This window comes from Physella acuta, unplaced genomic scaffold (assembly GCF_028476545.2).
Source record: "Physella acuta isolate Inbredline_101_S28 unplaced genomic scaffold, ASM2847654v3 ptg001095l, whole genome shotgun sequence".
Taxonomy (NCBI): domain Eukaryota; kingdom Metazoa; phylum Mollusca; class Gastropoda; family Physidae; genus Physella; species Physella acuta.
Window position 1 is genome coordinate 145744 of NW_026732612.1, and position 13991 is coordinate 159734.

The window sequence follows — 13991 nt, forward strand, 5'->3', positions numbered from 1 at the left end:
TAAAAATTTCTATGTAAAAGTGCTAATTTATATTTCCACTATCATATACTATTTGCTGTGTATTACTATAATTGGTGTGCAAGTTCTTTTAGCCATTCAATTAAAAATTTTAATTTTTTTTTATTTAGCTTAGCCTACATTTAAAAAATAAATAACATTTATAATAACAAGCTATTGTATTAGCACTAAAAAGAGGAAAATAAAATAAATTTCTTTAAATATATAATAAAGCACAACCATTTAAAAATATACAAAGGAAATAATTTTATTTTCCCATTTTTTAGCACAAATTCAAAAAAGCTTGTAATAATAAATGTTTTATATTGGTGTATAGTATGTCAGTGTCAGGGCCATAATCAATATTCAAATTGGCCATATGGTTAATAGTGCTTTATCTGGGTTCTCATCATCTTTTCCTGAAAGTGCCCTTGACATATGGGGCTCATGAAGTTGAGTTCATCTGTTTCAATGAACTATGGCATAAAGTGGTCGACACTATTGCTAGCTGCCTCTTTTTCCCTAAAGTGAGTTAGGTACCCATCAAAGATGGGTGGACTCAGGGATGCTCTATCGACTTATTAGGGTTATAATTTCTGTTAGTACTTGCAAAAACTATCTAGTTTTATATTTCTTTTTGGCATGAAATGATTCCACAAAAATTATACCAAGGCTTCATTTTAAACTACAATACCTAGCACCAATCACTGTCACTTTGTGCAACAGGCTTTTGCTGCACATCCAGTAACAAAACTTTAAAGATTTATAAAAATGTACTAGACTCATGCTCCAAAGTCATGGATGATAGACCTACTCAAATAGGACTATATGGCTAATACTAATTACTAGCCGTTGGTACCCGTTACACATGAATTATCGGTCTACATATTTTTAATGGTATACATATTTTAGAGGAATATTTTATAAAATAGTTATGGGTCAAAACCGGTTTAACGATATTAGTGAGAAAGCAAAGAGATAACTAAATAGCTAAATGTCAGACACATTTAAAATAATATAGGCTACTAATACCTATTAGAAAAAATAAAACCAAATTATTTACATAATTAGTCAACACAACACCATATTAAATGCACACATTGATTAAAAGACTAAAATGACTCCCTTAAAAACCCAGCTTTCCAATGGTATTTATGTTGTTTTTAAAATAATTTGTATTAGTTTTGGCCGAGGAAATTGTATACATTTCATAAATTACGTCTCGTTAAGTAAATCTATAGATCTAAATCAAATTTTAATGAAATAGGCCTAGTTTATTTCTTTGTATTCTAAACTTGGAAGATGACGCCATTGGTTTTGTGTACTTTCCGTATTTTAAACAGATGACATGTGACGTCATCGATTTCTGCGTTCTTGTCCCAACTTTAAATACTTTTCCGGTTGCATAATTAAAACAGTTTTTCTATATTCGAATATGCCTTTATTTTTTATCTTTCTTCTTTAAATAAAATTTTGTTTATACATTTAAAACATCTACCATATTATTTTCAACAAAAGTCTGTATCAAGTTCTCTATATAAAATAATATGGTGAATGTTATAGCCATTATAGCCCAGTTATAGGCCTAAATGTATAAACTAAATTTTATTTAAAGAAGGAAAATAAAAATATAGTCCTAGGCAAATTCAAATGTAGAAACACAATTTCAATAATGCAACCATAAAAGCGTTTATAGTTGTGAAAAGAATGCAATAAACAATGACGACACATGCCATATGTTTAAAGTTTAAAATACAGACAGTACACAAAACTAATGGCATAAACTATCTATAGATCTAGATCTACTTCAGCTAGACCTAGATCTACCCCCTTCTGCCTTCTTTGTGTAGTGTTAGCCTAACACTGTTAGGCATAGAAATTTCTATACTATGCAGGTACATATTAAAAAAAGCAGTGTGTACTAGGCAGACCCACTAGAAGACAAGACACCTACTGACTGTGTGTGTACTGTCAGTGTGAGTAGCTCAGTAGGACGAGTAGGTGACACTGTCACTGACACGACAACAGTACAGTACACTTGAGTACACCAACAACAAACCAACACTCCTCGCTGCTAATTCTTCTAGATCTAGATCTCCTGTAACAGTACTGTTGGTACTAATATGGTAGACTTGATCTAGAGACTAGTCTAGTCACACGGAAATGTCAGAAGAGTTAAAGAAAGAGTTAGACAGATTCCTCGATGAATGAGTCTGAGTGAGAAGACTGAGACCTGAGACTCCAGTCACTGATCTGTCTGTCAAGTTTAGTTTTAAGTTTAGTATTCTGTAGAGTAATGTGTTAATGTATGGCATTGTGGAGACTTAAAATAACATAAATATTCTGCCTAATAGAAATGACGATATTTATTAAATTCACAGCATTACCCAAAAACTCAGAAAATTCTTTAAGCAATCTACGCGATCAGAAAACAAAACATGCCTCAACGGCTACCAAATCCGCCGCCATAGTTTGTTTTATTCCGCTTCATTGGATTGTGGGAGAATAGGGGAGAACACCATTGTTTACTTTCTGACTTCCTTGCTGCTAAGGTGAAAAGAGGGGAGGAATGGGAGAGCGCTAGCCTTTTTTAAAAAAAACCCTGAAATGTTGTACCTATTTATTGAAAGTACTCATTAACAAGAGTTCACATTTTATTTAGAGCTGCATTCAGAGTTTCTTCCAGGCATCTCTTCGGGGGGGCGAAGCCCCCCCGAAAAATTTCTACCGCCCCCCCGAACGAAATGAAATTTATATAATTTATATAGAAAATATATACTTTTAACAGTGTCCGCCCCCCCGAAGAAAGTCTACCGCCCCCCCGAAAATTTCAAGTGCCCCCCCGGAGAAAAAAGTCTGGAAGAAACACTGGCTGCATTGTCTGCAGCTAATGGTTGTTACAAAGAAAACGCAATATTTTCTGGAGGGATTACGGTTCTTTTACAAATTTCGGGTTCCCATCTGTTAAAAGCCTAGGCAAAGCATAAAATTTGAAACAAGTGTGGTAGTATGTCTGTTAGGGTGGAGGGGGATTGGGGGGTAGTCTACGCCATGTGTGTTTAGGTGTATATGTGTGGTTGACTGGGGTGTATCTTGTGGTAGGGCCTATCCGTGATTGGGTTTGGATCGTGGAGGTTAAGGTCATGTTGTGCAAGGTGGGGGTGGTAAGGTGAGGTGTGTTGTTTGGGGTTGTGGGTTTTGATGTGTAGTGGATGTTGTGGGATCATATATAGTATTAATTGCGGTGTGGGGGTAGTGTGGATTTGGGGTTCGGTATGGGTGGGGTGGCGTTGGGTTTAGTTCTGGGTTTGGTTAATGTTGTAGTGCGGAGTGTTGTGTGGGTTGATGTGGTGAAGGGTTTGACCCACGCCTTGATCTCGAGTGGCTTATGCGTATGGGTGAATGGAATGAAGATTGATGGATGGGTGATTGGCGTGGGGTTTGTGCTGCATGCGATACAGTGGGTCGTGAGTTTTAATGTATATTGTACGTATTCTTTGAGGTGCGTCGTACCTGGAGCGGGGTGTGGTTAGCGTGGTTCGGGATGGGGTGTGGGGGCAAGTTAGTGTGGGATTTGGTTCGGATGTTGCTCTTGGTGTGGTGCAGGGTGGGGGTACGATTTCCTGTACCATTATGGGTGAGGTGTAGGGTGGAACTTCGTGACGTCATTTTACTAATTCGGTAGCATTGTGTTTGGTGACGCTGAGTCTGTTTTGGGGAGGGGTTAAATTCAAAACATCGAGTTCAGTGTTTCTTCTTCCAGACTTTTTTCTCCGGGGGGGGGGGGGGGGGGGGCACTTGAAATTTTCGGGGAGACGGGACACTAACATTTTCGGGCGGGGGGGGGGGGGGGGGCGGGGGCGGACACTCTTAAACGTGTATATTTTCTATATAAATTTTCTATATAAATTCCATTTCGTTCGTATTTTCTTTTTAAATTTTATATTTTGTCCTGGAGGGGCATTTATGGGGTGGGTTGGTGGATGTGCTACGGGCTCTACCCTCCCCAACCCCTCAACTGAGGGATGCTAAACACAAATACTGTCACGTGTGATGAAAACAGCGGTGGATTTAACGACTACAATTGTTCGATGTTACGACCCTATCATATTCAGAGATAGATGAAAACTGATGTAAGGGAAACAACTTAAAGTGGTAAGTTTTATTACAAAGACTTTATTTGTTCCCTCCCCTATATGCAATACAACGTTTGATCGCATCCGGATACCTCGTTTATACTCCAGTGGAAGAACTGAAGGTAGGCCTTTATAATTTTAATAATAAAAAGTCTATTAAAATAATATAAACTAATTAAGCGCTTGGCAAAGAACAAAATTGTCAAATATCTAACTAATTGGCTTATCGAAGTTTGTATAAAGGGGTGTGTGTGTGTGGGGGGGGGGGGGGGAAGGGGGCTTTTTTCCGAGGTGTGACGTCCGTTTAGGGAGGGGTTGGGGGGGGGGGAGGGTTTGGCTTTCTGTGTGTTGGAAGAAACGGGGAGGTAAAGATCGTCAAAGAGCCTGACGTAATTTATGGATGATCCCTTATCTGCTTTCCACCTTATATAATCATGTGTAATCTTTTATGTTAACCAACAAGTCGGGCTGGCTACTTTTGTGAACTTTTGTTTTTAGTAGCGACGTTTCTTTGTTCTCAAGTTTATAAGCACGTGGAATATATCTACTGTGTCATCTTATTTTAAAATACTAGTTTATCTGTGTTGTGATTTGATGGGGGAAGGGGTAGTCTTATTGTGTCATAAAGCGTGTAATAAGATTAAAACGCTTCTAATAATTTAAGGATACAAATGAATAATAGGATGGGTTTCGGATTTAATGATGTCCCATGTCTTTTGAAATTATTAAAGGGTGCCTAATACATACTCACTTTAAAATAAGAACGATAACCCGTGTATAAAGAATCTACAGAATCATCTCCCTTGCCACCTACACATGAACAACATTACATATTTGCTGATAATGCTATTACTAATTTAACACTTGTTGTCTATTTTATATCAACACATTGAGATTGAAATAAATTATTTTGAACCATGTAGTTTACCTTGTATATGATTTGATCTTTAAGAATTATTTAAGATGCATTTTACATATATAATTTAATGGAATAATTCGGCAAAGTGGATCCTAACCATCTTCCCTCTCAGTTTACACGGGCTTGGGACCGTCACATGTTACTGATGTGGCCTGATTAAAGATGGTTGGTCAGCCTGGACCAGAGCCATATGTTAGTGTGTCAGGGTTTTAGTTAGTGTGTTAGTGCTTTGGTTAGTGTGTTAGGTTTTTAGTTAGTGCTTTGGTTAGTGTGTTAGTGCTTTGGTTAGTGTGTTAGTGCTTTGGTTAGTGTATTCATGCTTTGATTAGCGTGTTAGTAATTTGGTTTGTATGTTTGGTTAGTGTAGCAGTTAGTAAGGGCTTTGGTTAGTGTATTCGTGCTTTGGTTAGAGTATTAGTGAGTTAGTGTGGTAGTGTGTTGATGCTTCGGTTATTGTTTCAGTTATTGTTTTAGTGTTTCGGTTAGTGTTTTAGTGTTTTGGTAAGTGATAGTGCTTCGGTTAGTGTGTTAGTGCTTTGGTTAGTGTTAGCAATTTAATAAAGGAGTACGCTGCTTTCAAAGATGTAGTAAAGTATTTATATAATCAGATGTGGTTAGACTCTAAGGGGAGAAAAGCTCTTGTAAAAATATAGTTAAAGTTGTATGGTCAAGTTAGTGGGTTAATTTAAATAAATTAAGTGAATAAATGAATAGCAAATAATAAAAAATAAAAAAATAATCATAGCATGCATTAGTAAAACAGAAATTCCTAGAAGCCGAAAAAAAAAAAAAAAAAAGAAAAAGGTTACAGGAATTTGGCTCTCTCAGCCAAAGAGGGGACAGTGCTAAGGTTTTCTATCAACGTCAGGATTCCCCACCTCGCCCCAGGGTCGGGCAGCAGCAAGTTCTCCAGGATGGCCTTGTGAAACAACATGGGCTCAGGCCAGGGGAAGGCTCGGGTCTCCTCCAGGTAGTCCTCGGGCTCGATGATGACTTGTTGAAACAACATGGCGTAGTTGACGACACCAAAGGCGAACATGTCGATCTGTAGGAGAGAAAGAAGAGAACTAGTTAGGGCACTGACTAGAAAGACGCATTCTACATGTATTATTATTATTGGTGTTTACGGTAGTTAAGGAAATAAATATTGAAAATTTACCATAATATGATAATAAATTCTAAAATTCTAAAATGAATAATTAAGACGAACCTTAAATCCATCGTAAGATCCATCAGGCTCAGCCAACATCTCAGGCGCCATGTAGGGAAAGGTTCCCCCCTTGTAATGGACAGTGGGGTTCTCAGGCTCGACAGTACAGGACAGGTCAAAGTCCGTGATGTAGACGCGCTGGAAGGCGTCCAGCAGGATGTTGTCCAGCTTGATGTCCCTGTGGGCGATGCCCTGGCCGTGCAGGTACTTGATGGCGCTGCACAGCTGCAGGAAGTAGTGGTCGAAGTGGCTGAGGTCGATCCTGCCCACGACGTTGGTCAGGGCGCCCCACTCGCAGAACGGCATGACGATGACGCTGTGGAAGGGCAGCTTGAAGGCGGCCTCGATGGGGATGATGTTGGGGTGCTGGATCCTCTGCAGGAGGGACAGCTCCGTCTTGAAGACTTCCAGAGACTCGGGCTCGTTCTCGTACACCTTCAGCACCTTCTTCACAAACGGGTTGCCATGGTAACAGGCCAGGTAGACTTGGCTGCGGTTGATCTGCAAGGTTCGGATCTTGAGAAGACCGAGGTTGTAGAGCAAATCTGATGCAGCAGACATTTTGACAGACACATCTGGTACTGCAGTCATTTTGACAGACACATCTGATGCCGCAGACATTTTGACAGACACATCTGGTACAGCAGACATTTTGACAGACACATCTGGTACAGCAGACATTTTGACAGATAATTTTGATTTTGGAATAAACCAGAAAATCTCATCAACGAATGACTCGAAAATGAAATGACCGGACTATGCCTAGTGCGGGCTTATATTGTAGTTTCCAGACCTCATCCCTATTGGTCAGCGGCCGGACAATACGCTCGTTATGTCATCACGGCTGATGTTTACATATTTGTTTAGTGTTTATCTTTCAGGGTGTCACGCAAGGTGCAACAGATGAGTCAAGACGCGTCCCTTTGAATAGGAGTAACTTAATGCGTGGGTGGAATCGTCACGGGTGAGTGAATACACCGGACCAGAGTCAACATTTGTTTACCTCTGCTATGTAAACAACAGGTGACTATAACAATAAACTTAACGAAGGCGCTGTTTGTTTTTATTTTTATTTTTTTTTTAAAGTAAAAGGTTAGATTATGATTTTAAAAATGTTGGAATTATTATTGAGATGAACGAAGAAATTAAATTTTTTTTTAAAAATGGAATTTTAATTGTCTTTATAATTTTTTTTTCTGCATCAAAATATTTTAACAGACTAAAATGTTTAAAGAATTAATATAGCTGTCTTTGTAATTACGAATTTAATTTTTACTAATTACTGTAATTCATCTTCATCATTTCTCGTTCATGCCCAATGCAAATGGGTGAAGCTGAAGTAGAATTAATCTACTTGAGAGACTGTTTCCTTAACGTGAGCTAGATAACCATCAGAGCTAGGCAGACTCAGTGACACTCAACTGATTTGAACCCTGATTCTGTAAATATCATTTTAATTGCAGGTCCCCCTCCCCCCCCCTCGGTTTGAGCGCTGTTATATTAAAAAATCCTTTAGCTGCAGTTTATATTCTTAGTTTAGTTTTGACAAAGAAAGAATACATATACATATTTCTTTTAATATGTGTAATCTACTTGGGGATTTGAGGTTTTATTTTTTTTACAAGTTTTTATTTAGTTCGCAACGTCTTTTTGCTTATTTCTTTGTTTCTTTGTAGTTTGTGGGTTTGTAGCAAATCTTGTAACTCAATTTTGACCCACTTGCGATTTCGCTCAAATTTTCCAGATACGCTCCACTTCGATGACAATACGTCTATCCAATTTTTTAATTTAATCAGTGATTAAAAATTAATTTAATGATTTGGAAATTAAAGGGAGATAACACAATTTTCATCACTCAATAGATTACGTTATACAATAACAGAAGGTGAGATAACTAGCTAGATTTCTATACGCTATCAACAGGCCAGTCTAGTGAGCCGTGGTTCACGCCGAATGTTAACAATCGCGGAGGCGATCGCTCTAATAAAGGCTATTAGGGGCAGATAATACAGTTTTAAACGTTTTGAAACTAAGGGGAGGTAAAAAAAAAAGAACGTGCTGTCGTTTGTAAAAAAATAGTCACGGGCAGATAATCGTCCTTTAGATATCTCGATCTACTGATGGTGTTTAAAGCAAATATTTTTAGCCGTGTCGACTTCATAAATTAGGACTCACTAAAAAGTAGAAAACAAAAACAAATTAAATAAACCCTTTCAAATATCAAGCTATTAAATGCACTGAAAAAAAAAGAAATAAAACTAATTTGCTTTCTTTAATACTTTTCAATGAGATAAGTATTAAGCCTTGTGGAACGGATGATTTTTTTTTACGTCCCCTGACATAGGTATAATCCATGACGTGGTTAGCCTCGTCACGGGTGAGTGAATCCACGCGACCACAGAAGATTTGTTTACCTTGGATAAGTAAACAGAGGATAACAATAGGCCTAACGAGCGTACACATATTTTTTTTCATACTTTACTAGAGAAGTGATTAAGGATGAGATGGTAGGCGGATGTGATCGAACCGAATAGATGTATTCAAGAAAAACTATCTAAATTGTAATTTATTAGTCTGAATAGTTTAATATATTTTCATACTTAAAAAGGGTAATAATTGAATTGAGAAGTTTTACTTTTGTAATCACCAATAACATCAAAACATAGTTATCAAATTTTGCATTTTATGATTTTAATGCATTTTTTTTATCTAACTGGGAAAAAAATAATAACTAAAAAGTGAGTCCATTTTAAAATTAAACTTGCAATGCTTAATTTACAATAATTTAAAATGAAATAACCTTTAACAACCCTTTCTTTGATTTTGGCATAAGATTTGTTGCAACCAATAATTTATCTTTGATTTCTATTTTTGTAATCAACTGACACATTAGATAGATAAGAAGTGACAGTTTTTACCTATCTATTAAGTATGGTGTTAAATGAAAAATGTACCGAAATTCGCACCAGAATCAGCGGAACAATTTTTTTAACGTGCTAAACTCATCAATAAATTCAACTACACTGGCAGAATAATTATAGCTCAGTATGGTACAAATGTAATAAACTTTTTGTTAGCACGCTAAACACTAATAATAATTTAAACCATAGGAACAAAAGGCGACTACAATGAATTTGCTAAAAAGAAAGCAAGAGAGAGAGAGAGAGAGAGAGAGAGAGAGAGAGAGAGAGAGAGAGAGAGAGAGAGAGAGAGGAGAGAAAGAGAGAGAGAGAGAATGAGAGAGAGAGAGAGATACGTATACATGAGTTATTAGGGGGTTTGGACCCTGCCCAATCGGGGACCCACAAAACAAAACAATGTCACCCTAAATTATCGCTACATGGTCAGTCTAGGTAATTTTTCTGTCACTTTATATTCGATTATTGAAATCGCTATGGTTTTCTTGTTAGGTTGAGGTTGCATATTGCTTTTTGTCAAGAACAATACATCTAAATCTTTCCGCAAATACTCGATTTAATTCGGGTGTGAGAAACAGATATATCGCACTTTACTTTTATAGGTCTATAAGATAATAGTCATACTTCTTAATCTCACATAGGTTTTTAAGGAAGTGCTAACCTTTAGCCTTTCGACTTTTACCTGAATCTACCTCTAGGTACCTCAAGGATACTATGTGTGCATATGGGAAATTGGAATACTGTCAATTAAAGTTTTTATAAATGCATTGGATTTATCATGCTGTGGGCGCAGACTGAATTTTGTTGGCTCAGCGTTGATGTAAAAGCCGATCTCAAGTTTTCCCGATAGTTTCAAGATATCATCTTTACAGCGATTAAAAATTTTCTACGCATTTCTATAACTTTTGCCTTGTATAATTTACATAAATATAGAAAGGTAGCAACATATTGTAAAACAGTATAACACGGAATTAATGTAAGACAATTCAACAACAGTGAACACAAAAGGATGTAAATCTCTCTTTTAAATTAAAACGTTCTTTTAGGGCAGTTGAACTAGAGTTGATAAAGTATAAAAAAACCTAAGTAGATATCACATCGTTTCATCTTTTCACTACTGCTGAAGACTTGTTCATTTGTGTTGAGTGTAGTAAACAAAATTTAATCTCGTTTTATCAGACAATAAAAATATCTTTTCCCAGATTCAGTTGCTCCGGCAGTGGTGGAATAGTTCACCTCCCTCCAATTTTGCCAAATGGTGTCAATTTGTGCGCACATTATTCTAATCCACTTATAAATTTTGCTGTTGGTTTCACCCCCTTCCCGCCGTGTAATAGCTTTGAAGTTTTCACAATTAATACTAACCAAATTTACCTATACTCCGTTAATACAGCTGTATGTAGTATTGTTTTTTCTACACTTTTCTTTAGCTTATGATTAAAATACGCAGCTAATATTTTAATAGAAATAGATAAATTAATCTGCAAATTTGAAGGGGGTGGGGGTGAGCGCCTCTAATTTAAGGTGTTATGTCCTTTATGGGAGGGGGGGGGGGTTGGCTTTCTGTATGACGGAAGGAATGGGGAGGTAAAAGTCGCTAAAAAGCCTGACGTAATTTATGGATGAACCCTTATCTGCTCTCCACCTTGTGTAATCCTGTGTAATCTTTTATGTTAACCAACAAGTCGGGCTGGCTACTTTTGTGACTTTTTGATTTCAGTAGCGAGGTTGCTTTGCTCTCAAGTTTATAAGCACGTGGAATATATCTACTGTGTCGCTTAAATCTATTGGTTTATCTGTGTTGTGATTTGATGGGGAATGTGATAGTCTTATTGTGCCATAAAGCGTGTAATAAGATTAAAACGCTTCTATAATATAAGGATGTAAATGAATAATACGTTGGTTTCGGATTTAATGATGTCCCATGTCTTTTGACATTATTAAATGGTGCCAAATACATACTCACTTTAAAATAAGAACGATAACCCGTGTATAAAGAATCTGCAGAATGATCTCCCTTGCCTCCTACACATGAACAACAACAACATTACATATTTGCTGATGATGCTATTATTAATTTAACACTTGTTGTCTATTTTATATCAACACATTGAGATTGAAATAAATTATTTTGAAGCTCTGTAGTTTACCTCGTATATGATTTGATCTCAAAGAATTATTTTAGATGATCTGCATATTACATATATAAATGTAATGAAGTAATTCGGCAAAGTGGATCCTAACCATCTTCCCTCTCAGTTTACACGGGCTTGGGACCGTCACATGGTACTGATGTGGCCTGATTAAAGATGGTTGGTCAGCCTGGACCAGAGCCATAGGTTATTGTGTTAGGGATTTTGGTTAGCATGTTAGGGTTTCAGTTAGTGTGTTAGCACTTTGTTAGTGTCTTAGTGCTTTGGTTAGTGTGTTAGGGTTTTAGTTAGTATGTGTTTTGATTAGTGTGTTAGCGCTATGGTTAGTGTATTCGTGCTTTGGTTAGCGTGTTAGTGTGTTAGTGCTTCAGCTAGTGTTTTAGTTCTTCGGTTAGTGTTTTAATACTTCGGTTAGTGTGTTGGTGCTTTGGTTAATGTATACGTGCTTTGATTGGCGTGTTGTGTTCGCGCTTTGGTTAGCGTGATAGTGTTTTTGTTAGTTAGTGAGTTAGTGTGGTAGTGTGTTAGTGTTTCGGTTAGTGTTTTAGTGTTTTGGTTGGTGAGTTAGTGTTTTGATTACTGTGTTATCGTTTGTTAGCAATTTTAATAGAGGAGTTGCACACTGCTTTCAAAGATGTAATAAATTAATGAAATAATCAGCTGAGTTGTGGTTAGACTTTAACAGGAGGAAAGCTTTTGTTAAAATATAGTTAGGTTTGTATGGTCAAGTTAACGTGTTTAAATGGGTTAAACTACTTAAATTATTAGGAACAAATAATAAAATAATAAAAATAATCATACCATGCATTAGTAAAACAGAAATACCTAGAAGCCAAAAAAAAAAAAAAAGGAAAGGTTACAGGAATTTGGCTCTCTCAGCCAACGAGGGGACAGTGCTAAGGTTTTCTATCAACGTCAGGATTCCCCACCTCGCCCCAGGGTCGGGCAGCAGCAAGTTCTCCAGGATGGCCTTGTGAAACAACATGGGCTCAGGCCAGGGGAACGCCCGGGTCTCCTCCAGGTAGTCCTCGGGCTCGATGATGACTTGTTGAAACAACATGGCGTAGTTGACGACACCAAAGGCGAACATGTCGATCTGTAGGAGATAGAGAAGAGAACTAGTTAGGGCACTGACTAGAAAGACGCATTCTACATGTATTATTATTAATTGGTGTTTCCGGTAGTTAAGGAAATAAATATTGAAAATTTACCATTTATGATAATAAATTCTAAAATTCTAAAATGAATAAATAAGACGAACCTTAAATCCATCGTAAGATCCATCAGGCTCAGCCAACATCTCAGGCGCCATGTAAGGAAATGTTCCCCCCTTGTAATGGACAGTGGGGTTCTCAGGCTCGACAGTACAGGACAGGTCAAAGTCCGTGATGTAGACGCGCTGGAAGGCGTCCAGCAGGATGTTGTCCAGCTTGATGTCCCTGTGGGCGATGCCCTGGCCGTGCAGGTACTTGATGGCGCTGCACAGCTGCAGGAAGTAGTGGTCGAAGTGGCTGAGGTCGATCCTGCCCACGACGTTGGTCAGGGCGCCCCACTCGCAGAACGGCATGACGATGACGCTGTGGAAGGGCAGCTTGAAGGCGGCCTCGATGGGGATGATGTTGGGGTGCTGGATCCTCTGCAGGAGGGAGAGCTCCGTCTTGAAGACTTCCAGAGACTCGGGCTCGTTCTCGTACACCTTCAGCACCTTCTTCACAAACGGGTTGCCATGGTAACAGGCCAGGTAGACTTGGCTGCGGTTGATCTGCAAGGTTCGGATCTTGAGAAGACCGAGGTTGTAGAGCAAATCTGATGCCGCAGACATTTTGACAGACACATCTGATACAGCAGACTTTTTGACAGACACATCTGATACAGCAGAATTTTTGTCAGACACATCTGATACAGCAGACTTTTTGTCAGACTCATCTGGTACAGCAGACATTTTGTCAGACACATCTGGTACAGCAGACATTTTGACAGATACATCTGGTACAGCAAACATTTTGACAGATAATTTTGATTTAGGATAAACCAGAAAATCTCATCAACGAATGACTCGAAAATGAAATGACCAAACTTTGCCCAGTGCGGGTTTATATTGCAGTTTCCAGACCTCACTCACCATTGGTCAGCGGCCGGACAATACGCTCGTTATCTCATCACGGCTGATGTTTACATATTTGTTTAGTGTTGATCTTTCAAGGTGTCACGCAAGATGGAACAGATGAGTCAAGTTACGTCCCTTTGAATAGGAGTAAATTATTGCGTGGGTGGAATCGTCACGGGTGAGTGAATACACCGGACCAGAGTCAACATTTGTTTACCTCTGCTATGTAAACAACCAGTGACTATAACAATAAACTTAACAAAGGCGATGCTTGTTTTTATTTGTTTTTTTTTTAAAGTAAAAGGTTAGATTATGATTTTAAAAAGTAGGAATAATTATTGAGATAAACGAAGAAATTACTTTTTTTTTAAAATGGAATTTTAATTGTCTTGATAATTTTTTTTTTCTTTATTAAAATGTTTATCAGAATAAAACGTTTAAAGAATTAATATAGCTGTCTTTGTAATTACGAATTTAATTTTTACTAATTAATTACTGTAATTCAGCTTCATCATTTCTCGTTCGTGCCCAATGCACATGGGTCAAGCTAA

At 37.7% G+C, this 13991-nt stretch overlaps 3 protein-coding genes across 3 annotated transcripts in view; all 3 read right to left on the bottom strand.

Annotated features, from left to right (window-relative positions):
- LOC131955709 (centrosome-associated protein 350) overlaps nucleotides 1-2477 on the bottom strand; it is an 82903-nt gene extending 80426 nt beyond the window's left edge. Inside the window, exon 1 of the mRNA XM_059319932.1 lies at nucleotides 2385-2477. The gene's annotated coding sequence lies outside the window, so the exon portion shown is untranslated. The remainder of the gene's footprint in view (nucleotides 1-2384) is intronic.
- A 3380-nt stretch (nucleotides 2478-5857) lies between these two features.
- LOC131955691 (uncharacterized) lies at nucleotides 5858-6943 on the bottom strand. Its single transcript, XM_059319909.1, has 2 exons — nucleotides 6263-6943; nucleotides 5858-6097 (listed from the first exon to the last, which is right to left on the bottom strand). The coding sequence occupies exons 1-2, from the start codon at nucleotides 6941-6943 to the stop codon at nucleotides 5858-5860; spliced, it is 921 nt and encodes a 306-aa protein (XP_059175892.1).
- A 5246-nt stretch (nucleotides 6944-12189) lies between these two features.
- LOC131955692 (uncharacterized) lies at nucleotides 12190-13335 on the bottom strand. Its single transcript, XM_059319910.1, has 2 exons — nucleotides 12595-13335; nucleotides 12190-12429 (listed from the first exon to the last, which is right to left on the bottom strand). Exons 1-2 carry the CDS (start codon nucleotides 13333-13335, stop codon nucleotides 12190-12192), a joined length of 981 nt encoding a protein of 326 aa, XP_059175893.1.
- Nucleotides 13336-13991: the final 656 nt, after the last annotated feature.

What these genes read in the sequence shown, in the direction of transcription:
- LOC131955691 (XM_059319909.1), bottom strand. Translation starts at nt 6,943, where the DNA reads ATGTCTGCTGTACCAGATGTGTCTGTCAAAATGTCTGCTGTACCAGAT. An exon ending in GATCTTACGATGGATTTAAG is followed by an intron (nt 6,098 to 6,262) that starts GTTCGTCTTAAT and finishes TCTCTCCTACAG; the next exon opens with ATCGACATGTTCGCCTTTGG.
- LOC131955692 (XM_059319910.1), bottom strand. Translation starts at nt 13,335, where the DNA reads ATGTTTGCTGTACCAGATGTATCTGTCAAAATGTCTGCTGTACCAGAT. An exon ending in GATCTTACGATGGATTTAAG is followed by an intron (nt 12,430 to 12,594) that starts GTTCGTCTTATT and finishes TATCTCCTACAG; the next exon opens with ATCGACATGTTCGCCTTTGG.